The following is a 25,539-nucleotide window of genomic DNA, read 5'->3' as shown; positions in this document are numbered from 1 at the left end:
CCGTGGAACAATGCAAGAGGCCACAGACGGTGAGGTCCGAGTGGGAATGGAATGGTGAATTAAAATGACAGGCGACCAGAAGCTCGGGGTCACCCTTACAGACTGAACGGAGGTGTTTCGCAAAGCGGTCACCCAATCTGCGTTTGGTCTCCCCAATGTAGAGGAGACCACATCGTGAGCAGCGAAGACAGTAAACTAGATTGCAAGTTCAAGTAAGTTGCTGTTTCACCTGGAAGGGGTGTTTGGGGCCCTGAGCAGAGGGGAGGGGAGGGGAGGGGGGGGGGGGGGTATAAGGGCAGGTGTTGCATCTCCTCCGCTTGCACGGGAAGGTACCGGGCAAAGGGGAAGGGGTGCTGGGGGTGATAGAGGAGTGGACTAGGGTGTCTCGGAGGGAGCGGTCCCTACGGAATGCTGAAAGGGGAGGCGAGGGGAAGATGTGTTTGGTGGTGGGATCACGTGGGAGGTGGCGGAAAATGATGCGTTAAATGTGGAAGCTGATGCGTTGAATGTGGAGGCTGGTGGGGTGAAAGGTGAGGACAAGGAACTCTATCGTGGTTCCGGGAGGGAGGGGCAGGGGTGAGGGCAGAAGTGCGGGAGATAGAACAGACACGGTTGAGGGCCGTGTCAACCACGGTAGAGGGGAATCCTCGGTTGAGGATAAAGGAAGACATGTCGGAAGCACTGGTATGGAAGGTGGCATCGTCGGAGCAGATGCAGTGGAGACGGAGAAACTGGGAGAATGGAATAGAGTCCTTACAGGAGGCGGGTTGGGAGGAAGTGTAGTCCAGGTAGCTGTGGGAGTCAGTGGGCTTGTACTGAATGTTGGTCAATAACCTATCCCCAGAGATGGAGACGGAGAAGTCGAGGAAGGGAAGGGAAGAGTCGGAGATGGACCATGTGAAGGTGAGGGAAGGGTGGAAATTGGAGGCAAAGTGAATGAAATCGTCTAGTTCAGGGCGAGAGCAGGAAACGACACCGATACAGTCATCAATGTACCGGAAAAAGAGGTGAGGGAGGGGACCCGAGTAGGACTGGAACAAAGAGTGTTCCACATATCCCACGAAAAGGCAGGCATAGCTAGGACCCATGCGGGTACTCATAGCGACACCTTTGATTTGGAGGAAATAAGTGGAATCAAAGGAGAAGTTGTTCAATGTGAGAACAAGTTCAGCCAGGCGGAGGAGGGTGGTGGTGGATGGGGACTGGTTGGGCCTCTGTTCAAGGAAGAAGCGGAGCGACCTCAGGCCATCCTGGTGGGGGATGGAGGTGTAGAGGGATTGTACGTCCATGGTGAAAAGGAGGCGGTTCGGGCCAGGAAACTGGAAACTGTTAACTGTCTGTGATATGCTGGTCTAACAGCCTGTCCATGCTCAGAGTCTAGGCTTACACATGAAGAATGACCACTGGACAATGGAAGCACACACCAGCAAGGAGTCAACAACTTCAGAAAAGGGAGAGGAAAAAAAACTTTTATAAATATCTATTTTAATTGGCTAACTGCTAATGGTCAAATCACAAATTCACAACAGCAATTAAGGCTTATGGCCCCTTTACATGTTCATGTATCCAGATACAGAATAAAAATTAGGTTCAGCACACCCATATCAGACAACGGTACATACCTGAACTGGAACACAGAGTATGAAGGACAGCAAATTCATAATGGACAGTCCAGGAAGGAGCTGGCGCTCCAGAAACATTGAGGCGTGGTGTTTTTCAAGCTCATCACTAGTCGAGCCATTCTGATGGCTCCTGTGGAATGCATGATCTGCAACTATCATGTAAATCATCATGATCATCACAGGAATGCAAAAAAATAGACTGATCAGGAAGGATCTCCTCCATCTGAGAAAAACAAGTCACAATAAAATCCTTTTAATCATTAGCAGATCTTTAAAATATATGCAGTCTTTAAAAAAAATTAATAGTGCTGAATTGGTCAACATTGTCCTTTCAACTTTGTGACAAGGTCACGCTCAATAGCTTTCAGTGAGTTTTCCTGTTGTGCCTTCTGTTGCCGAGGCCCTAAGCTCTGGAATTCCTGTCCGCCTCGCTACCTCACTTTTCTCCTTTAAGACGTTCCTTAAAGCCTACCTCTTTGACCAAGCTTTTGGTCACCTGCCCTAATTTCTCTATGTGGATCGGTGTCAAATTTTGTGTCTTAAAATACTCCTGTGCAGCGCCTTGGGACGTTTGACTACACTGGACAAACCGGGGTCAAGGGGGGGGGGGGGGCGGGGGGGTGAAGAGAGGAGCTAAACACGATTAAAATCACTAAGGAGATGGTACTCAGTAAAATAATGGGACTTAAAGCGGATAAATCCCCCGGACCTGATGGCCTACATCCTAGGGTCTTGAGAGAAGTGGCGGTAGGGATTGTGGATGCATTGGTGATCATTTTCCAGAACTCCCTGGACTCAGGAAAGGTCCCGGCAGATTGGAAAACTGCTAATGTAACACCCTTATTTAAGAAGGGAAGTAGACAAAAAGCTGGAAACTATAGACCAGTTAGCCTAACATCTGTGGTTGGCAAAATGTTGGAGTCCATTTTTAAGGAAACAGTAACAGAGCATTTGGATAAACATAATTTAATAGGACAGAGTCAGCATGGTTTTATGAAAGGGAAGTCATGTTTGACAAATTTGCTTGAATTCTTTGAGGATGTAACATACAGGGTGGATAAAGGGGAACCAGTGGATGTAGTGTATTTGGACTTCCAAAAGGCATTTGACAAGGTTCCACACAAAAGATTACTGATCAAGATAAGAAATCACGGGATTGGGGGTAATATACTGGCACGGGTGGAAGATTGGCTATCTAACAGAAAACAGAGTGGGGATAAATGGTTCATTCTCGGCTGGCAATCAGTAACTAGTGGTGTTCTGCAGGGGTCAGTGCTGGGACCCCAACTCTTTACAATCTATATTAACGATTTGGAGGAAGGGACCGAGTGCAACATATCCAAGTTTGCCGACGATACAGAGATGGGAGGGAAAGCAGTGAGTGAGGAGGACATAAAAAACCTGCAAAAGGACATAGACAGGCTAAGTGAGTGGGCAGAGATTTGGCAGATGCAATATAATGTTGGAAAGTGTGAGGTTATGCACTTTGGCAGAAAAAAATCAAAGAGCAAGTTATTATCTAAATGGAGAGAAACTGCAAAGTGCTACAGTACAAAGGGATCTGGGGGTCCTGGTGCATGAAACACAAAAAGTTAGTATGCAGGTGCAGCAGGTGATCAGGAAGGCCAATGGAATCTTGGCTTTTATTGCGAGGGGGATGGAGTATAAAAACAGGGAAGTCTTGCTGCAGTTATACAGGGTATTGGCGAGGCCACACCTGGAATACTGCGTGCAGTTTTGGTTTCCATATTTAAGAAAAGATATACTTGCTCTCGAGGCGGTTCAGAGAAGGTTCACTCGGTTATTCCGGAGATGAGGGGGTTGACGTATGAGGAAAGGTTGAGTAGGTTGGGACTCTACTCATTGGAGTTCAGAAGAATGAGAAGCGATCTTATCGCAACATGCAAGATTGTGAGGGGGCTTGATCGGGTGGATGCGGTGAGGATGTTTCCGCTGATGGGTGAGACTAGAACTAGGGGGCATAATCTAAGAATAAGGGGCTGCCCTTTCAAAACTGAGATGAGGAGAAACTTCTTCACTCAGAGGGTAGTAAATCTATGGAATTTGCCAGCCCAGAGAGCTGCGGAAGCTGCAACATTAAATAAATTTAAAATGGAGATAGACAGTTTCCTAGCAGATAAGGGAATTAGGGGTTACGGGGAGAGGGCAGGGAAGTGGACGCGAGTCTAGATTCAGATCAGCCATGATCCTATTGAATGGCGGAGCAGGCCCGAGGGGCCGTATGGCCTACTCCTGCTCCTACTTCTTATGTTCTTATGTAAAGTTGTTGTTGTTGCTATTTTAAGGATCCTACATTAAAATGAGTTTGGTCTCAATCCAGTGCTCACAGTACTCTCTGTTGATTTTCACTTTATTGATTCTCATTCTGGAAAGTCACAAGGATGACTGGTGTGTGTAAAGGAAATGCCACCCTGCTGCCCTATTGGTGCAGTGGTGCAAAATGCAAGCTTTATCCAGCATCTAATCTGCATAACCTAAAGACAACTAGGTGTGCAAAGTGGAAAGATATAGGCCCAGAAATTCGGGTCTCCACGGGGTACTCACCCGTAGGCCCAATGGAAGTGCCGGTTTCCTGCATGCACGGGAAACCGGCACTTCCGTTCCCCTGAAAGCAGGGGTTCAGATGTCGAACGCGTGCGCGGGAGAGGCTGCGCATCGAACTTCGTTTTTTTTTATAAAACAGGTTTTCCCGGGAAGGTAAGCCTGCAGAATTTAGAAATGTAAAAAGCAGGCACAAGGCCTGCTTTTTACAAGGTAAGTGGTGAAATAATTAAAATGAAAACATTTTTTCCACAGGTTTATTATTTTTAAATACTTTAAAGCAAGGTAAGTTTATTTTTAGCCCTGTTAGAAAATAATTTTATTTTCTTCAAAAATTTAAATTGTTTAAAATATTCATTTAATTTATAGTTTATTTAAAATGTGATTTTTTCAAAATTTATTTGAAGATTTAGAATGTTTTGTAAGAAGGGGCCCATAGTATTTCTAAGTTTGACAGCACTTCCTGTCAGACTTATGAATGGAGCATTCCCTGCTCCGATTGGCTCCCCATGATCCCAGGGGATGCTTCGAATGAACTGCGCCCCTGGGATACGCAAGCACTGCGCGCCGGCAGCTGGACCAGGCCCCGGATCGGAATTCCACGGGGGCCCACAGCTCAACGGCCGGTACACAAGGCGAGTGCAGGTCGGGGGCTTGCATCCGCGGGAAGCCCCCGACCCAAATTTCTGGGCCATTACTGTTTACAGCATAGATATCTTTTCTTGCTTCAATCTGCGTAAAATTGATCTCATAAAATGGAATAAATATTCAACTTTCATCAGCAAACCTTCTCCACCTCCAACTCTCCCTCCCCCCAAACGTAAGAGATGGTAGCTGTTCGACTCACGAGAGAAACTGTCTAAACAATTGCAAGAATTTAGATTTTCATTGCTCCATTTGAAGGGTAGGGAGGAGGTCAAGATTTTGTGAATTAGTTGTTTCATTGTGCGGACTGGAGGTTGTAAACATTGAGGTGCTGCAATCTGAAGAATGTTGATAAATATATAGAGTGGAATCATCAGGAAAATAGTGTATAAAAATTTAAGTTTTTTGTTTATTTTATGTTCCCAGTTTTTCTGTATAAACAAGTGCCCACAGCCATTGCATTGAAAAGCAGGCAAGGCTTCATTTGCAGGCAGATGAAACCATGCCATTGTTGACACGAGTACTACTTAACAATACTGATTCAAAATCATCACTGAATCACGAACTACAATTTCAAAATCAGTAGCGATGCATGAATACACAAAACCCGGATGGTTCAAGGACTCAAATTTATGTCTGCAATTCCCTTAACATGGGAATTCCTGATCTCAGCCAAGCCATCTGATGGAAGAGGTCACTGAAAGCTGCTGCACTTCTCTATGAAGGGGGGGGGGGGGGGGGGGGGGGTGGCGGCAAAGAGAAAAATTTTTTGAATATAAAAACCAAATCTCTGGACTCCAATAAGAATTCCTGATGGAATCACTCCCATCTTCCAAGGTATGCCTCCAACCATCTCTTATGCCATGACTTCAATTTTCCTCCTCCTGTTTGATTATTGTTACCTTAATCCTAAGAAAAAAGATCCCTCCTAACTTTATCCCTGTTACCTTTGTATCAGTACATGGATGCGGTTTTAAAAATTACCTTGAAAGTTCTGGTCTCTCCATGATTGCCAGTGTGGTTTTCAGGCACCTCTGGAACTCTGCTCTTGACCACTTTAGTGACTCATCCATCAACACCTTGGACAGCTCCAAAGCTTTGGTATGATCTAGAACCACGCTCTTCTCGATAAGTTATCATACAGCCTCCTACCAAAAACTATGTCCATAGATATCAAGAAACATAGAAGATAGGAGCAGGAGTAGGTCATTCGGCCCCTCGAGCCTGCTCCGCCATTTAATGAGATCATGGCTGATCATCCAAATTCAGTACCCTGTCCCTACTTTCCTCTCTAGTTGTTCTACCTGTACAGTAGTTCACTGTTCATCCTCGATTCTCCTTCTATTAACTCATGGATTGCACAGGGCTTTGGCCTCTATCCAACTTTGTTACTTAAATAGCCTCCTCCATTCATTATACACTATTTTCTTGATGATTCCACTCTATATTTATCAACATTCTTCAGATTGCAGAACCTCAATGTTTACAACCTCCAGTCTGCACAATGAAACAACTAATTCACAAAATCTTGATCTCCTCCCTACCCTTCAAATGGAGCAATGAAAATCTAAATTCTTGCAATTGTTCAGACAGTTTCCTCTCGTGAGTCTAACAGCTACCATCTCTTAAGTTTGGGTACACCTTTAATCTTTTTCACACATTGACATTATTGACCCATCGCTTCGGACCTCAAACAAACTCCCACATCTGCATTGGCAACTATATGCTGGGGTGTGCTAGAAAAAGCTGAGTTTCCTCTTTCGCATCAAGCAATTCTTAAGTCTCTATGAATCATCAATTCCTCGTCAAATGTTGAATGCAACAATAACATTCTTCACCAGAGATGGGAAACTATAGTTATGAAGATAGACTTGAGATAGCTCTCGGAGCAGAGAGAGAGCTAAGGGGAGATTTAGTAAAGGTTTTTAAAATTATGAAGAGTTTTAATAGATTGAATAGGGAAAGACTATTTTCTCTAGTTAGGAAAACAACAACAAAGGGGGAATCAATGACTGGGGAAAACAATTTAAAGTTATCACCAAGAGTGAGTGAGTGAGAGGTTAGAGGAAATGTCTTTACACGGTGGGTTGTAGGAGCATGGAATGTTTTGTCGCAGGAAGTGGTTGAGGTGGAGAGCATTGCATTTTTCAAAGGTAAGCTGGATAAATATTTGAGGCAAAGGAAGATATAGGGCTATGGAAAGATCGGGAGGCAGTGGGATTAGTTTTAGGATTGCACTAGCAAAGAGCTGGCACAAATGCAATGAGCTGAAAGGTTTTCAGTACAAGAGGAAACCAATGGTTCTATGAAATGGTATTAGCAGACAGTGGAGCAGATCCAATAGTTACACCATTTAGAAGCTATAGGGTTCCCTGTATCATCCAGTAAAATAAAAATGTGATACGACTAAGTCTAATCATGGTACACAAGTGAGAGTTGCCCACCCATTACTGTCCACCATGACACAAAGCGATCTGTAACAAAAAGTGAACAGAAAAAAAGGTAGGAAATCTGCATGCAAGACTTCAGTGTGTAGGAGCATGTCTCAGACTTCATTATCCAATATATTACTTATTCACTCTTTCAAAATTAGTTTTTAACATTTTACAAATCATTTTTGATTATTTGGAGGTTAACTTCAAACATGGAACTTACCGTCCAATTTCTTCTCTGTGATCTAGGTGGCTAGCAGAGCGATCTTTTTTGACTAAGGAAGCCTCAAAGCCTAGATCCTAAACAAACAAATTAAGATTCAGGGCTCCTACATGATGCCATTTGCTCCTTTCACCATCTTGACAAAATCATTCAACAGTTTTTGCACGGTGGGTTAGGCTTAACGGTGTAAAATTTTTTAGTTCATTCATATGTGTCACTAGCAAGGCCAGCATTTATTGCCGATCCCTAGTTGCCCTTGACAAGGTGGTGGTGAGCTGCCTTCTTGAACTTCTGCAGTCAATGTAGTGAAGGCACTCCCCAAATGCTGTTAGGTAGGGAGTTCCAGGGTCTTGACCCAGCGCCGATGAAGGAACAGTGATATATATCCAATTTAAGATGGTGTACAACCTGGAGGAAAATTTGGAGGTGATGGTGTTCCCATGCACCTGCTGCCCTGCCCTTATAGGTGGTGGAGGTCACGGGTTTGGGAGGTGCTGTTGAAGAAGCTGTGGAGAGTTGCTTCAGTGCATCTTGTAGATAATACACATTGTAGCCACGGTGCGCTGGTAGTGGAGGGTGTGGACATTTAAGGTGTCCACAATATCCACAACGTAACAGAAAACACACCAAACATATGTTTGATATGGTGTTTATCAGGCATCATAAATATAATTAAGTCAGATGTGTCTGTGCCATATGCAGTCAAGTGAAATACAATCACCATTACCCTGTTCCTCAGGCAACTCCAGGGGTGGCTAGAACTTCCCAAGTAAGAAGCAGAAATAGACCTCGAGTGTTAATGGACTCGCACCTCACCATGCCTAAACAATGGGAGGCAGTGATAACCAAAGCAAGTAGGTAGGCAATTTGGAACTTTCCAATTCATGATACGGCATGCTCAAGCAACACCACGTTACATTACAACACACAACTATAACATATTTATAAAGTACCTACAAATTGTCAGTTTATAACAAAATATTAAAAAATATAAACTCACCTCAATGCATTTGATGACATCACGAGGCCCAATGCACTCTGGATCAAATTTGATGTGTGCTTTATTGGTCGCAAGAGCTACTGATGTATACAATATACCTTTGGTTTTCATGAGTGTTGATTCAATATTATGAACACATGAGGCACAAGTCATCCCTCGCACCTAGGTAAAAGTTAAAGAAATACTTGACTAAACACCACTTGTTAACCATTTAGCTGTGAAAGTTAAAGTATGTTTTCTTCATACCCCACACATGCCATTCTAGATGTACGGGTACGGTAGCATAGTGGTTATGTTAGTGGACTAGTAATCCAGAGGCCTGGACTAATGATAGAGACTAGGAGTTCAAATCAGACGACAGCAGCTGGGGAATTTAAATTAATTTAATTAAATAAATCTAGATAAAAAGCGATCAGTAATGGTAATCATGAAACTACTGGATTGTCGTTAAAACCCATCTGGTTCACTAATGTCCTTTAGGAAGGGAAATTTTCTGTCCTTACCTGGTCTGGCCTATTTGTGACTCCAGACCCACAGCAACGTGGTTGACTCTTAACTGCCCTCTGAAATGGCCGAGCAAGTCACTCAGCAAACCGCCACAAAGAGGTCACCACACAGACTGCAGCAGTTCAAGAAGGTTCACCGCCACCTTCTCGAGGGCAATTAGGGATGGGCTTGCCAGCGACACCCACATCCCATGAACAAATTAAAAAAAAAAAAATTATGAGAACTCATCTCCGGACCATTGCCAGTAACCCACCGTAAACAAGACACTACAAGAGTTATCTTGCTCCATCAGGGAAGATGGGGCAAGGTGGCCTTGCCTCTACTGGCAGACTGCACATCACCAATCAACAGAAAAGAACAACAATTCACACCTCGGATTTCTGGCCGGTTATGTGGCCCATTGTTCGCCTACAAGTTGAAATACTCAAGTGAGGCATAGTATAACGGATCCCTTAACCCTAATGTTTTATCAAGGACTCTGGCCGTAAAAAGTATTTCTAAACATGTAACAGGTCAGGGTTGGCAGTAGCCATGTATCTCACGGTGGAATCTTTGGGTGGTTGTGATTCCTTCACTTGATACTGTGAACAATTCAACAATATTTGAAGAGTACTCACAACAAGTTCCAAGTGACCGTCTGATCCATCGTGGTCCTCCAGCAGAGAGGCTCCAAACCCCAGCTCCTTTATCAACTCGGCAATGTCTGGGGGCTTTATGATAGCTGGGTTATACCTCACTTCTGCTTTTCCAGCCATTAGGGCGACCAGCACAGAATATATACCTTGGCAGAAACAAGAGTGCAAAATTTGCAGTTAGCTAAAATGCTGCATTACAACTCCTGCTTTTAACTCTCAAAACAATTTCAAAATGTGTGGCACCATCAATACCCACATACTGCTAACATTTTGTAGCTACTGAGCGAGTTAAAAGCAGGAGCTTCGGAGTAAATTGAAAGGTTAAGAAGTAGTACTTTAGGTTATTTCGTGACTGAACCCTGACTGACGATTCTTGGCATAAAATGTATTTTATGCATTTAGGAAAAGAATTCAAAGTAAGACAATGTGAAAATATTAGTGTGAATTTTAAGCCAGGAACAAAGTTCTAGACACAGATTTTTAACATAAAATTAGTGATTGCAGGGATTTTACCTCCTAGCTTCTTATTTAAAGAAAGTTTCTGGCTAGATCTTTCCCCAACCATGGCCAGGTTCGCTTTGGTCTTTGTGACTAACCTAGGCAAAAAACACACAGCCCAGGATCCCAAGTCTCCACTGATCTCAGTTAAACAGTAGGAGCTCTGCACTAGACCTCAGCACAAGTGGATAAGTGATGGAAATCTTCTGTAAGCACATGTAGGTTCTTTCCACCCACTTATAGGAACAGGAATAGGCCATTTAGCCCCTCGAGCCTGTTCTGCCATTCAACGAGATCATGGCTCCCCGTGCAGATTTCCCCTGGGACTTCAATCTTCTGTGTAAGAGGGAATGGGTAACATCTTTCCATGCATTTGTCAATGTTATTCTTGAACTCATCCAAGAAATGCATGAGCCTCCCCACCCAATTTCCCCAACAAGGACCAGGGAATGAACCTTCCTGTTGCAGCAGAGCTAGGATCAGCAGCTCAGCAGAGGGGGGGAATTAAAGTTGTGTTAAGAACATATGAAATAGGAGCAGGAGTAGGCCATTCGGCCCCTCGAGCCTGCTCCGCCATTCAATATCGTGGCTGATCTTCTCCCTCAACTCCACTTTCCTGCACTATCCCCATATCCCTCGATTCCCTTAATATCCAAAAATCTATCGACCTCGGTCTTAAATATACTAGGCGACTGAGCCTCCATAGCCCTCTGGAGTTGAGCATGCCAGAGATTCACCACCCTCTGAGTGAAGAAATTTCTCATCTCAGTCCTAAATGGCCGACCCCCTATTCTGAGAGTCTGACCCTTGGTTCTAGACTCCCGAGCCAGACGAAACATCCTCCCTGCATCCACCCTGTAAGAATTTTCTATGTTTCAATGAGATCACCTCTCATTTTTCTAAACTCCAGGGAATATAGGCCTAGTCTCGTCAATCTCTCCTCATAGGACAATCCCCTCATCCCAGGAATCAGTCTGGTGGACCTTCGTTGCACTCGCTGTATGGCAAGTATATCCTTCCTTAGGTAAGGAGACCAAAACTCTACACAATACTCCAGGTGTGGTCTCACCAGGGCCCTATATAATTGCAGTAAGACGTCTTTTACTCTTGTATTCAAATCCTCTTGTAATAAAGGTCAACATACCATTTGCTTTCCTAATTGCTTGCTGTACCTGCATGTCAACTTTCAGTGATTTGTGTACAAGGACACCCAGGTCCCTCTGAACACCAATATTTCCCAATCACTCGTCATTTAAAAAATACTCTGCCTTTCTATTTTTCCTACCAAAGTGGATAACGCCACATTTTTCCACATTATATTCCATTTGTCATGTTCTTGCCCACTCAGCCTGTCTATATCCCCTTGAAGCTTCTTTGCAATCTCCTCACAACTTACATTCCCACCCAGCTTTGGATCATCAGCAAACTTGGATATATTACATTTGGTCCCCTCATCCAAATCATTGATATAGATTGTGAACAGCTGAGGCCCAAGCACTGATCCTTGCGGTACCCCACTAGTTACAGCCTGCCAACCCGAAAATGACCCATTTATTCCTACTCTGTTTTCTGTCCATTAACCAATCCTCAATCCATGCTAGTATATTACCCCCAATCTCATGAGCCCTAATTTTGTTTAATAATCTTGTGTGGCACCTTATCGAATGCCTTCTGAGAATCCAAATACACCACATCCACTGGTTTCCCCCTTATCTATTCTGCTAGTTACAACCGATTCGTCAAACATGATTTCCCTTTCATAAATCAGTGTTGACTCTGCCCAATCCTTTTTATTTTCCAAGTGCCCTGTTACCACTTCCTTCATAATAGATTCTAGCATTTTCCCTACTACTGCGGTCAGGCTAACTGGATACAACAGATTGGCTTGCCACTTCAGGTAGTAGTTAAAACAGTTTCCCCGTTTTCTCGCTTCCTCCTTTCTTAATTAGTGGGGTTACATTTGCTACCTTCCAATCCGCGGGAACTGTTCTAGAATCTATGGAATTTTGGAAGATAACAACCAATGCATCCACTATCTCTATAGCCACCTCTTTCAAAATCCTAGGATGTAGGCCTAGGTGATTTATCGGCTTTCAGTCCTATTAATTTCTCCAGTACTATTTTTTTACTAATACTAATTTCTTTCAGTTTCTCATTCTCGCTAGACCCTTGGTTCTCTACTACACTGTGGAGCATTCTTGTGCCATGACCACCATTTTGGTATTAAGACTCTGAACTCAGTACAGTAACACTATTCCTTCCCCCCTCACCAATTTTCTCCTCTTCCTTGCTGAAGGCGTCATCCTGCTGGGGTTCAGTTTCACAGGCAACGGTCGCTCTCTGGCACCTCCCTCAAATGGTTGTTATTCATATGTGAGCTTCAATGGCGATTGTCAGCAGGGTATTCCACCACAATAAAGTATTATAGCCAAGTCTAATCCTATTCTGACCTAACCTCCAGACACACTCACTTCAGTCAGAGTTCTTTGATAGCAATCAGAGTAAGAATCTCGAATGATTTTGTTTCCTTCATCCTGTTGCTCGGAGACCAACAGCAGTGCTCCTACCTCAGTGAAAATCAGTTAACCCAGCAGAGGATGGGGATCAGGTCTGGTCTGTATGTTCTCAGCTACTCACTGGACAAACTCATCCATCAGTGGAGTGAGTAATTTTAATTTTTAAATTAAACAAAGTTGAACTCCAGAGCATTAATCACAGACAAAAACATAATGGAGTACTTGAATAAATACTAGTCAGCCACAGCCTAATCAATAGAAGTGTTCTTGTTTTTTTTTTTTTTTAATTTGTTCTCAGGATGTGGGCATCAATCACATTTATTGCCCTGGATACAACAGATTGGCTTGCCACTTCAGGTAGCAGTTAAACATCAACTACAGGAGCGGAGTCACATATAGGCTGGGTAAGGATGGCAGGTTTCCTTTGGCAAACATCATTTGCCAAAGACAATTGGGCCGCAAGCATACAGAGGGAAAGAGGCTCATGGCTGGGACTCTGCTGAAGCCACGCCATGATAAAATAAAAAAGCAAAATACCGCGGATGCTGGAAATCGGAAATAAAAACAGAAAATGCTGGAAATACTCAGCAGGTCAGGCAGCATCTGTAGAGAGAGAAACAGAGTTAACGTTTCAGGTTGGTGACCCTTCGTCAGAACTTGAAAAAGTTGAAGATGTAACAGGTTTTTAAGCAAGTGTAGGGCAGGGGGGGGGGGGAAGGGGAGGGAGGGGAAGGGGAGGGAAAGAACAAAAGGGAAGGGCTGTGATAGGCTGGAAGGCAGGAGAGATTAAGAGACAAAAGGGATGATAGTGCAAGGCAAAAGGAGATGGTAATGGGACAAGTTAAGAAACAAAAGATGACAATGACAGAACAGCTGCCATGTGAGAGAGAGAGAGAGAGAGAAAAAATGATAGGGGTAGAGGTTATGGTCTGAAATTGTTGAACTCGATGTGGAGTCTAGAAGGCTGTAAACTGCCCCCTAATCAAAAGATGAAGTGCTTTCCTCGAGCTTCCGTTGAACTTCATTGGAACAGTGTAAGAAGCCAAGGACGGAGAACCCCTCTACCACGGTTGACACGGCCCTTGACCGTGTCTGTTCTATTTCCCGCACTTCTGCTCTCACCCCTTCCCCTCCCTCCTGAAACCACGATAGGGTTCCCCGTCCTCACCTTTCACCCCACCAACCTCCACATTCAACGGATCATCCTCCGCCATTTCCACCACCTCCAGCGTGACCCAACCACCAAACACATCTTCCCCTCACCTCCCCTTTCAGCATTACGAAGGGACCACTCCCTCTGCAACACCCTGGTCCACTCCTCTATCACCCCCAACACCCCTTCCCGACACCTTCCCGTGCAAGCGCAGGAGATGCAACACATGCCCTTTGACCTCCACCCTTCCCACTGTCCAGGGCCCCAAACACTCCTTCCAGGTGAAACAGCGATTTACTTGTACTTCTTGCAATCTAGTATACTGTATTCGCTGCTCACGATGCGGTCTCCTCTACACTGGGGAGACCAAATGCAGATTGGGTGACCGCTTTGCGGAACACCTCTATTCAGTCCGCAAGGGTGACCCTGAGCTTCCGGTCACCTGTCAAGTTTAATTTTCCGCTCCAGTCCCACTCTGACCTCTCCGTCCTTGGCCTCTTACACTGTTCCAATGAAGCTCAACGTAAGCTTGAGGAACAGCACCTCATCCTTTGATTAAGCACGTTAAGCCTTCTGGACTCAACATTGAGTTCAACAATTTCAGACCATAACTTCTGCCCTTATCATTTTTGTTCTCTTTCTCATGGCAGCTGTCAATCATTCTGCCATTTACACTTCATCTAGTCATCTTTTGTTTCTTAACTTGTCCCATTACCATCTCCTTTTACCTTGCACCATCATCCCTTTTGTCTCTTAATCTCTCCTGCCTTCCAGCCTATCACAGACCTTCCCTTTTGTTCTTTCCTTCCCTGCCCCTACACTTGCTTAAAAACCTGTTACATCTCCAACTTTTTCCCAGGTCTGATGAAGGGTCATTGACCTGAAACGTTAACTCGGTTTCTCTCTCTACAGATGCTGCCTGACATGCCGAGTATTTCCAGCATTTTCTGTTTTTATTCAGTGATAAAATACTTATTGCGAAAGGAGCATGTCCAGAGTCTGAAGCTGGTAAGCTCTAACAGGGGTGGGAGCAAGTGGATGCCACAGAGGTGCTGGTAACGTGGTGTGAAGGGTCTGGGAGTACTTAGGACTGGGGGGAATGGTATGTGCCTTTGTGAAATTGATTCTCAGCATCGGAGTGGTCACATCCAGCAAGATTTGTGGCAGTTTACAATAATACAAGTTATGTACACAATTTTTTATAATATAGACACATAAATGCAAAAATTGAAGTGTACGGCTTCTTTAACATCAGAAACATTAACAATGTTTTCTGTGGAGGCCTGTAAATCATATTATTTGGAAAAGTTTTCTGAATTTTACTTTATAAATTCAATCCACACTTTTTCCAATCAGTTCAAAATTAAATCTACAAAATCTTAAATGCGTACAATACTGATAGAAATGAAAGAGGATTGAAAGTGACTAACAAGGCTATAATTTAATCAAGTAGTTCAAAAGAACGCCAAGTACGACTGGAGTAACTTATGGATGTCATCTGAAAGCCAAAATTACATTACAACCCCATACTGATTCACAAACAGGTTTTTCTCCTCGTATTTAATACGTACTAAAGCAGAATTAAATTTAATTAAGTTGTCAAATTGATTGGCTCTGGTCAGACTGGGAAGGCAGAGTACCCAGAGGGCTATTTTTACTGCAGGATAGTGAAGGTTGAGTTTGAGTTTTGAAAGCTGTAGGTTGTAGGAGGAAAGGAAAATACAAGGAGGTGATTAGGAGTTCCAGATTTAAGGTTCTGGGAAAGAATGAGTTAGAGTTGGAAACTGGGTGATGGGTCTCAATTTCAACAAAGGTGAGGTTACAAAGGAGAAGGAAAAGCATATAGGATGGCTTACTTAAGAGTTAGAAGGAAGAAGAAGAAAAAAGTACCGACAATAGTATTGATGAAATAGAGAGATTAGAAAAATTGCATAAAGGGAGAGAGGGGTTGAAGGCTCAATATGAGAAAGCGGAGACGTCATCACACAATTCAGAATATAAATCAGGGAATTATTTTGCAGTCATGATGAAAAAAAAACAAATGCTAGATGTCTGAAATAAAAACAAAAAGCTGTAATTATACAGCAGGTCAGTTGGCATCTGAAACAGAAAGGTTGTTTCCTACCAAACCAATATGTTAATGTTTCTTCCTCTTTCATATGCTGATTGCCCTGCTGTTTCAGAATTTCCTGCACAAAAAGAATTTGCAACAAGCTTGGTAACTTACATACAACAATTTGCATTTATATAGCGCCTTCAGTGTAGTAAAACGTCTCAAGGTGCTTCACAGGAAGGTCAAACAAAACTGAACACCAAGCCACGTAAGGAGTTAAGAAAATAACAAAGTGCTGGAAACACTCAGCAGGTCAGGCAGCATCAAGGAGAGGGGAAACAGAGTCAACGTTTCGGGTCGAACCCTTTGTCAGAACTGGAAAGGGTTAGGGAGGAGAGATGTTTAAGCAGGGGCTGGGAGGATGGGAGAAAAGAACAAAGGGAAGGTCTGTGATAGGATGGAAGGCAGGAGAGATTAAATGACAAAAGGGATGATAGTGCAAGGCAAAAGGAGAGGTAATGGGACAAGTTAAGAAACAAAAAAGATGGCTCTAGATGATGTGTGGATGATGGCAGCACCATTAACAGCTAACATGTGAGGAAACAAGAGAGGAAAAAAAAGAAATACAGGGGCCAATTTATAGTCTGAAATAGTTGAACTCGATGTTAAATCCAGAAGGCTGCAAAGTGCCTAATAGAAAGAGGAGGTGCTGTTCCTCGAGCTTGCGTTGAGCTTCGTTGGAACAGTGTAAGAGCCGGAGGACAGCGAGGTCCAAGTGGGAGTGGAGGGGAGAATTAAAGTGACAGGCGACCGGAAGCTGGGGTCCGCTTGCGGACTGAACGGAGGTGTTCTGCAAATCTACGTTTGGTCTCCCAATGTAGAGCAGACCGCATCGTGAGCAGCGAATACAGTAGACTAAATTGTAAGAAGTACAAGTAAATCGCTGTTTCACCTGGAGGGAATGTTTGGGACCCTGGACGGAGGGAAGGAGATATTCGGACAGATGGAGGCATGAACTGGCAATAAGCCTCACCAGAAGACTACTGCTTATATAAAGACTGGTGTACAATCCCAAGATCACCAATGTAATTAAAAAGGAGCATCCAATGTTCCATTTTGAATATGAAATTTATCAAACATGAAGGCAGCCAAATAATTGCAAGCAGCAAAGCTGTGACCAAGTGGTGCAAGTTTTCCACGTGCTGCAATGTAGGAATGAGAGGATGCATCCATGATTGTCAGATCAGTAGAAAGAGCTCCTCCAGTGGTCTACTACGTAAAGGTGCATCACTAAGACATACTAACTGTAGGGTCTTGGTTTTGATTCCCAGTCTACACGGAGTTGGCTGATCTCAGCCAAGGCAACAACTGGTAACATCCGTGGAGAGAAATTAAAAGTCAATGTTTCGGGTGAACCCTTTTTCAAAACTGGAAAGGAAATAAAATAGATCGAAGGCAGGGCTGCGATAGAACAAAAGAGAAGTACACGAGAAGAGAAACTGAAAGTAATGAAAATGAACAAGGTTGAAGAGCCAAACGGATATCCCGTCAAAGAGAAGAGCAGAACTTCAAGGTAGGCATTCCTAGAAAAGGTGTGGCAGTGAACCAAACACTAGTACGATAGCAAAATACTGCAGATGCTGGAAATCCGAAATAACAACAGAAAATGCTGGAAAAACTCAGCAGGCCAGGCAACATCTGTGGAGAGAAATTAAAAGTCGACGTTTCGGGTGAACAATTTTTCAGTTTCAGTTTCCCTTCTCGTGTACTCTTTTGTTCTACGGCAGCCCTGCCTTCCATCTATTTTATTTCCTTTCCAGTTTTGAAAAAGGGTTCACCCGAAACATCGACTTTTAATTTCTCTCCACGGATGTTGCCTGGCCTGCTGAGTTTTTCCAGCATTTTCTGTTGTTATAACTGGTAACATTACAGGTGGCCTCAGCAATCTTTGCCATGGAAAAGAAAAAAAAAAAAAGGTTCTCATTCTTGATCACTGCCGAGTGATTGCAGCTCTATGGACACCAGCTGAGGGCAGGAATAAGCCGAGATGTTATGCTCTTCATGGTCTCACTGTATATGCTCAAGACATGAATACCAAATCTCAGGAAAGCTGCAGGCAGCAGGGAAACCAAACTATGCCATTAATCAGCAGCTTCAGGTGTGGAAAAATTAGGAGGAGTCAGTCTTGCCCACTTTCACACACAAGGGAATGTTCAACATGCGAGAGAAAAGACCAAATTAAAACTTCATAAAAGATTTGTAGTAAATTAAATCCCATAGAATGTAGAGACCAAATTTTCTCACCATCTTCCTGTTTCAAGTTCCTCTCAATGTTAGCCACACAGGATGCACAGGTCATGCCGGTAACCTGAATAAAACATTTTTCTGGTGTTGGAGCCTCCAAGTTCTGGTGGGTGATACCCGACTCCTGTGGCAGCATCTCTCCTTTAATTTTGGTCGACCAGGTTTCATATATACCATTCCTCATTTTTTTGTCTTTTACAGAAACTTTGGGCAAAACTTCTGTTGGTAGCACTGCAGGTTCTGTACTCGCTGCAATTGTACAATTTGCATTACATTATCAGTTATGATAAATTGCATTACAAAATTTGTGTGTGTGTGAATTCATCAAGGCCAGCAACTAAACAACTACAGGAAACTTTGTGCTATCCGGCACCGACGGGACCGAGCTGTTGCCGTCCCATCAAAACTGCCGGACAAACCAGCGCTAATGTTGAAACATACGGAGATTTTGAGCTCCGTATCTGGCAACAAACCCTGTTGCTTAGCAACAGCTTCTAAACAGTCGGCCGTACCTTGCAAGCGTCTCTGTAGCTTAGCAACAGCTTCAGTGAGACCTTGCAGAACCTGACTGATGAAAAAAAAGCAACGAAAAGAAAAAAAACCTAACGAAACGGCTCCTGATTTTTGCCGGTGGCTCGAGCATTCCGGACAGTTAACCTCCGGATAAACCAAAGTTTCCTGTATTCCACTTTTTTCCACTTGATTTCAGCAATTGAGTGGCCCCACTCAGGGAAAGTACAGAGTTTTAACATAGGGCCTCTCTACACTTCCCTAGTAACGTGTCTTAGCCCCAGTCCCAGAAGAGCACCCCCTTTACGCCTGCGTGACATTTCCATAATCACACACCACCCACCCAAGCCTTTGAGTGAGACTGTCACTGAATTGCTGCCACTTTGCTCACTAGGAACTAGGTAAGGTTTGTCTAGAACTATACCATGTAGGATCCTTACAAGCAGTTTGGCAGCCTATTACTTTAGACTGGATTTAAACCCAGGTAATAGGAGTATGCACAATTCTACTATGATAGAAATCCTTTCCTAAAAGGACTCAAGCTGGGGTATGGCTCCCATCATCCTGTTACCTCACCCAATATGTGAGCCTAGGCAGTGAGTATTTGTAGTCTGCAGACTAAAAGGAGGGCGGCGTCACAGCCAAGCCCGATCCTCTCCTCACATGGAACACCCACTTTCAGCAGGAGCCAATGCATGGGACTCAGGAATGAGAACTCTGGCTGATTTCTCCCCTCCTTAATCCAGGGGTGGTAAGGTTACATTAAGTGCCTATTAGCATCCTGGTCAAGATCAGCCAACTCAGGGCTCTCTTTTGGGTGCTCTCAGTCTATATGGGCCACTTCCACAGTCTGCAGTGCATTCACTGACCAAGTTTTGTTTTCTTCACTTGTGTGAAAAGTTAAGTATTTTGGAGCATACACTATACTTACTGAGCAGAATACTCTATTTGACAATGATGCTTCTGTTCACTCCAGTCAAGGAATGCACATACAACTTTTAACGTCAGCATTCTGATATTACTGCATACCTCAAGTTCTCTCTAAGCAGTGCTGTATCTAAGCAAGGCTCACTCCAACCACAAAATAAACAAACAGGATGGGACTTCTCCACTGGACATTGGTGTGCCTCCTGGCCACCTACCACGAGTGGTAACGATCTGGGAGCCAAACGTGCACTTTGTCATTAAGATCACGAGGCTCAGGAAGGATGATCAGCAAACGATCAGGAACAGTGCACATACATTTGAAATAAAAAAAGAAATCTAGTGAATCTACTTATTTGCATTAAAAAGCATTACCAGGAAGAACAGCATCAAATCCCATATCATCTATCATGTCCCTCAGCTCCTCAGGGTTGGTAAATAGAGGATCATACTCCACAGTTCCATTGTGCTGTGCTAGAGAAACATGAATTGATATCACTCCGCTTTTATTTGATAGGTTTTCCTCTATAGACTTGACACAAGAATTACAAGTCATTCCCTTAATATTAATCACTGTCACACTGCCGAACTGATGCTTTCTTGAATCGGAGGAAGGTGGTTGTGGTGAAGATATGAAAGGATGCTGAGCAGCACTGGGCGCAGATTTTCCAGAGTGACACTCATCAGGGAACGAAACTTTGAAATCACCGGGTGGCAAGGCCTCAACAGCCTGTCGTAAGGCATTAGGAGTAATCGTGGCTGGGTTGTATTGTATGATAGCGCTCTTATTTTCCAAAGAAACCTTGATTTTATGCACAGCTGGAAGTTCTGACAAGTTACTTTCAATGTTCGTTACACAGGAACTGCAGTGCATGCCATCTATTCTGAGGGTCAAGTTTATTAGACTGTTGGTCACCTCCTGTGGATCAAGTTTGGTCACCTGAGTTGCATTTATTAGGCGTTCAATGTTAACGTCCAGCTTCAGAGGTTTGGCCTTGGTTTTGATTGTGGCGAGAAACCCAGCACTTTCGATTTGACTCCTGAGGTCCTCTGGTGTGATGAGGTGAGCTTGGTACACAATCGTGGCTTCCTGGCTAGTCAAAGAAACTAACATTTAAAAAAAAACATTATTTTAATTCATGTTATTGAAATTGATTAAAACAGTATGATGCAATTATATAAATTTATACCAAAAAAAAATCCCTGTAGAACTTTAATTTTTCAATAATCAAAACAAAAAATGCAGCTCTCCCAATGGCCAAAAACTCCACGCGATGTAGCACTAAGCCACACGGACCAGAAGGTCTCAGGATTGATTCCCAGCTGAGACCAACAAATTCATCAGATTGGGAAACTCCAATTGGGCTCACTGCTCCTGGATTTTGGGGGGGGGGGGGGGGGGGCGCAGGAGGAAAGAAAAGAAATCTCATCAAGGGTTCCAGGTCCTCACTGTACTATGGTGACCTGGCTGAAGAGTGCATGCGTGCTCACGTCAGGCGAACATAGAATTGGGCTCGACTGTTAAGGCCGAGCAGGATTCTGCCAACGCTCACCGTCTATGCTCCCATTTGAAGAATGTCTCTTGGGCAAAATACCAGAGGGCTTCCAGCATCTGTGGATTTACACCTAGCAACAGTCAGCACCTCAAGGAAAGGGAGGACGACAAAATGCAGGGATGGAAACAAAACCACAGAAAACATACAACAGGTCATCCCGTATCTCTGTATTTCATGAGCGACTCTTCCCCAGAACAGAGGGTTCGATTTGAAATATTAATCTATTTTTCCCGTGACAGTTGCTGCTCAGTGGGTAGCACTCTTGCCTCCGAGTCAGAAGGTTGTGGGTTCAAATCCCACTCCAGAGACTGGAGCACAAAAACCTGGGCTGACACTCGAGTGCAGTGCTGAGAGAGTGCTGCACTATTGGAGTTGCCGTTTTTTTTGGATGAGGCGTTAAACCAAGGCCCTGTCTGCTCTCTTAGGTGGACGTAAAAGATCACATGGCTCTATTTTGAAGAAGAGCAAGGGAATTATCCCTAGTGTCCAGGTCAATATTTATCTCTCAATCAACATACCAAAAACAGAATATCTGGTCATTATCACAGGGAGCTTGCTGTGCGTAAATTGGCTGCCGCGTTTCCTACATTACAACAGTTACTACACTTCAGAAAGTACTTCATTGGCTGTAAAGCGCTTTGGTATGTCCAGTGATCATGAAAGGCGCTATATAAATGCAAGTCTTCCTTTCTTTAGATGTTAACTGATATCTGTACACGTCTAGTTTTAATATTTTTAAATCACATTTTCATTTTTCTTTTTATCTCCAATACTTCTTCAAAAAAGTACTTTCTTTCAGAGAAATTGCATATGTTCAAACATCGATCAACCATTAAAATCCTGTAATCCCACCGCCCCTGTCCCCACCACCCGTTATGTGATGCCAAGTCACAGTAAAACTTGGCAGTCAGAATTGCCAACACCAAGACAAAACTGAAATGGTAAATGGTAAAGCTAATTAAATACAAAATAAACAGAAAACTGGAGAAAATACACAATAATTAAGACATTTATGGCCTTTTGAGGAGAGATGTTGCAACTAGGCCCCGAGGTCGATCACAGGCCAATCATTCTACTGTTGCTGAATGTTTCTCTAGATTGGCAACTGCTGGACTCCTCTCTTCGTTTTCTCCAGGCCAGAGAAAAAGTACATCGGGAAATAACTGGGATATTTTCTGTGTCCTCTCTTTTAAAAAAGATTTCTCAGTTGTGAGTTGCTGATGTTTATACAGTGAAGTACCAGGACTGTGACAGATACTCAAAACATTTTACATATCTACATATGGCACACACTTTACTTATGATTTTTAGTTGTGCTTTTCTGTCAACATTGTATATAGCTATAACATTTCCAAACATGTCAACTGGGAGAAAAAAAAATTATCAAGCACCATCATGAGGAATCATCATTCCAGAAAGCATCTGTGCTCTTAAGCGCAAGCACAGTAATGGCCCTTTCTCCCTGCCCGGAGCATGGCGTCTCGTCATTGTTCAAGTAGTAAAACTAGAAATATAAAAAGATAATGCCTTCTTGGAGGAGGCAACCGATTAGAAGTAAAGGCATAGCCTCTGACTGTACTTGCTTGTAACCTGGTAAAACTATATGAAGCATATTTCAGTTGATGTGCGAGCAAACTCTGCTCTCGCACTGTAGGCAGAATAGATCCATTACCTGTGTTGTATTACCTGTTCTGCTAAACTCCTTTTCTCTCCCACACAAAAAAAAGCAACATTGACAGATCCATGGGATCAGACGAAATGTCTGCTTGACAGGTCCAGGAATGGTGCAAGGTGCAAAGAATACATTTTTTTTAAAATTCACCTTTAATACGCTGGACACCCTGCAGCTTCCCAATCTTGCCTTCAATCGTGCTGCTACAGGAGTGACAAGTCATTCCTTCAACCCTCATCTTCACCACCATTTCACTGCCTTGGTTCGACTGAATTTCTTCAGGCATTAACTTCCTGTCCACTGGAGAACTGTCCACAGCCAAGTCAGTGATCTCCTCATTGAGACTCTCCGTGGTGGAGACAAAGGCCAAGGCTGCATTATTTTGATTAAGTAGCCTTTTTCTATCACCGTCCTTTATGCTGGGCACTTGGCTTACAATCGGCTGGCAAGCAAGTCCTGGGTTATTGAGAAGGGCTGATTCTGAGGTGATGGGCACTGGACTTGTGTCGGTCAACGTAGCTTCAAATCCCATGTCATCAATTGCTTCCTGCAGTGACTCTGGGGTCTGGAACTCTGGATTGTACACAATAGCAGCATTGTGGCTTTCGAGGGACACCTGTACAAAAAAAAAAATTCAAAAACAAAATTGAAGTGCTTTAAAAGCCAGAAGGGCAAAAAGTTAAATAATCCCCGACAACCACCAAACATAGTTAGCACGAAAAAAATACATTTATTTTTCTATCCTGCAAGAGAAATAAAACATTTAGCATTCCCAGCTTCATGGAAATCTGTTCCAGCAGCTAAGCTCACAATAGTTGCTCATCTGACAGCAGGCACAATGGCTATCAACAAAGTAGACTAGTGCTTGGAAGCATCAGGCAGAGAGAGAAATATATTGTAAATCAGGACATTTTCGATTAGGCCTTACTTCGCAGATTTCACATTTACCACTTTACCACAAACAAGCCATTGCTAATATTCTGCATAAACCAGTAAAGGCCAGATTACCAGACACTGCTAATGCTGCATAAATTAAATTGACTAGGCCTCTATTCCCTAGAGTTTAGAAGAATGTGAGGTGATCTCATAAATGTATAAAATTCTTAAGGGGCTTGACAGGGTAGATGCTGGGAGGATGTTTCCTCTAGCTAGGTAGTCTAGAACTAGGGGTCACAGTCTCAGGATAAGGGGTCAGCCATTTAGGACTAAGATGAAGAGAAATTTCTTCACTCAAAAGGTTGTGAATCGTTGGAATTCTCTACCCCAGAGGGCAGTGGATGCACAGTCATTGAGTATAGTCAAGGCAGAAAGCAACAGATTTTTGGATACTAAGGAAGCCAAGGGATATGGAGATAGTGCAGGAAGGTGGAGATGAGGTAGAAGATCAGCCATGATCTTACTGAATGGCGGAGCAGGCTCGAAGGGCCAAACGGCCTGCTCCTATTTATTATGCTATGTTCTTAAATGTGTTGCAGAGTTTGTCCTTGCCAACATTTAGCCCCATAAAATTACAGTGTTTATATAGGACATTTGAAAACAAATTAAAAAGTCACTTAATAAATGGATCCACGAGCTCCCCTTCAATGGGTAAATGCACCATCTGATATGGTACCGAGTCAAAGAGACCAGAAAGTCCCAGGTTTGATTCCTATTCTGTGCTCAGGTTGTCTGACGTCAGGAGCACAATTGGTCTCAATGCTCCTAGATTAGGATAGGGAATTAAGAATCATCTGGGGCTTAAACCTGAAACACAGAAGTGGAAAAACTACTTTCCAGCTTACTGCATTGCCTCGTCTACCATCTACCTCCTTTGAAAGGAATTCCATTTTTTTCCTTCCATCTCCCATTGTCACATCATTTCTGCTACTGAAACCACTTGAGCACTCCTCACATCAGGAAAAAACTCTGCAAGTGCAGTTAAGATATATTTATACAATTTAAAAGATAAAATCAACATAGCCCACATGGATCTCAAGTCTTATCTTAAAAAGACTCTGAAGCAAGCACTCTCAAGATGATGCTTTCTAAATTGGGAAATTTTTCCAGTCACTGATTTCCAGCATTCCGTTTTTGTTTGATAGCTTGATATCAAATAAAAACAGGAAATGCTGGCCATATGCTACGGGCTGTTCAGCGCCCCAGTTTTGGCGAGACCTATGAAGCAAGGTATCCAGTTCCGACGAAGAGTTTGTGAAACATTAACACATCTTTGTTCCTAATGTTGACTGACATACCATGCATTTTTAGCATTTTGTGGTTCCTTGGATTTTGACTTGATAAGGAGTCATTTCTCACACACTGAAGAGAATTTGTACAATGTTACAGTCAGAGCTACCAGGCTCGAGCTCGGCACGATGCCGAGCTCTTTTTCCGCCACCTTCGTCTCCGTGCCCACTTCTTTGGCCAGGAGTCTTCCCCCCGCATGGCTGACCCTTTCTCCTGCTTTCAGTATTCTCGTTCTACCTGGACCCCTCCCTCTGGCCTCTTACCCTCTCTAGATCTTTTCATGGCAAACTGCCCCCGTGGCGAACCGACCTCTACCTAGCAGAAGCTGAACGCCAACTCTCCGACACCTCCTCCTACCTCCACCTGGACCATGACCCCATTACCGAACATCAAGCTACCGTTTCCAAGACTGTCACTGACCTAATTTCCTCTGGCGATCTTCCCCCCCCCCCCCGCAGCCGCCAGCCTCATAATTCCCCAACCCTGCACAGCCCGCTTCTA

The 25,539-nt window shown here is 43.6% G+C and overlaps 1 protein-coding gene across 2 annotated transcripts in view; it reads right to left on the bottom strand.

Annotated features, from left to right (window-relative positions):
- The window catches only part of LOC147125248 (copper-transporting ATPase 1-like), a 100,459-nt gene that overhangs the window by 38,162 nt on the left and 36,758 nt on the right, over positions 1–25,539 (bottom strand). For both annotated transcript variants that reach the window (XR_015079829.1, XM_085999894.1), the window contains exons 3-9: positions 22,963–23,428; positions 19,960–20,691; positions 18,151–18,399; positions 9,609–9,772; positions 8,485–8,646; positions 7,485–7,561; positions 1,623–1,845 (exon numbers count right to left, since the gene is read on the bottom strand). Coding sequence is in view for 1 of the 2 variants with exons in the window: in XM_085999894.1 (XP_085856020.1) it covers positions 1,623–1,845; positions 7,485–7,561; positions 8,485–8,646; positions 9,609–9,772; positions 18,151–18,399; positions 19,960–20,691; positions 22,963–23,428 (2,073 nt within the window). In the remaining variant the exon portion in view is untranslated. The remainder of the gene's footprint in view (positions 1–1,622; positions 1,846–7,484; positions 7,562–8,484; positions 8,647–9,608; positions 9,773–18,150; positions 18,400–19,959; positions 20,692–22,962; positions 23,429–25,539) is intronic.

Source organism: Somniosus microcephalus, chromosome 1, assembly GCF_052327205.1.
Source record: "Somniosus microcephalus isolate GS21.2 chromosome 1, FLI_Smic_1.0, whole genome shotgun sequence".
NCBI lineage: Eukaryota > Metazoa > Chordata > Chondrichthyes > Squaliformes > Somniosidae > Somniosus > Somniosus microcephalus.
This window is presented reverse-complemented; position numbering and strand designations above follow the sequence as displayed.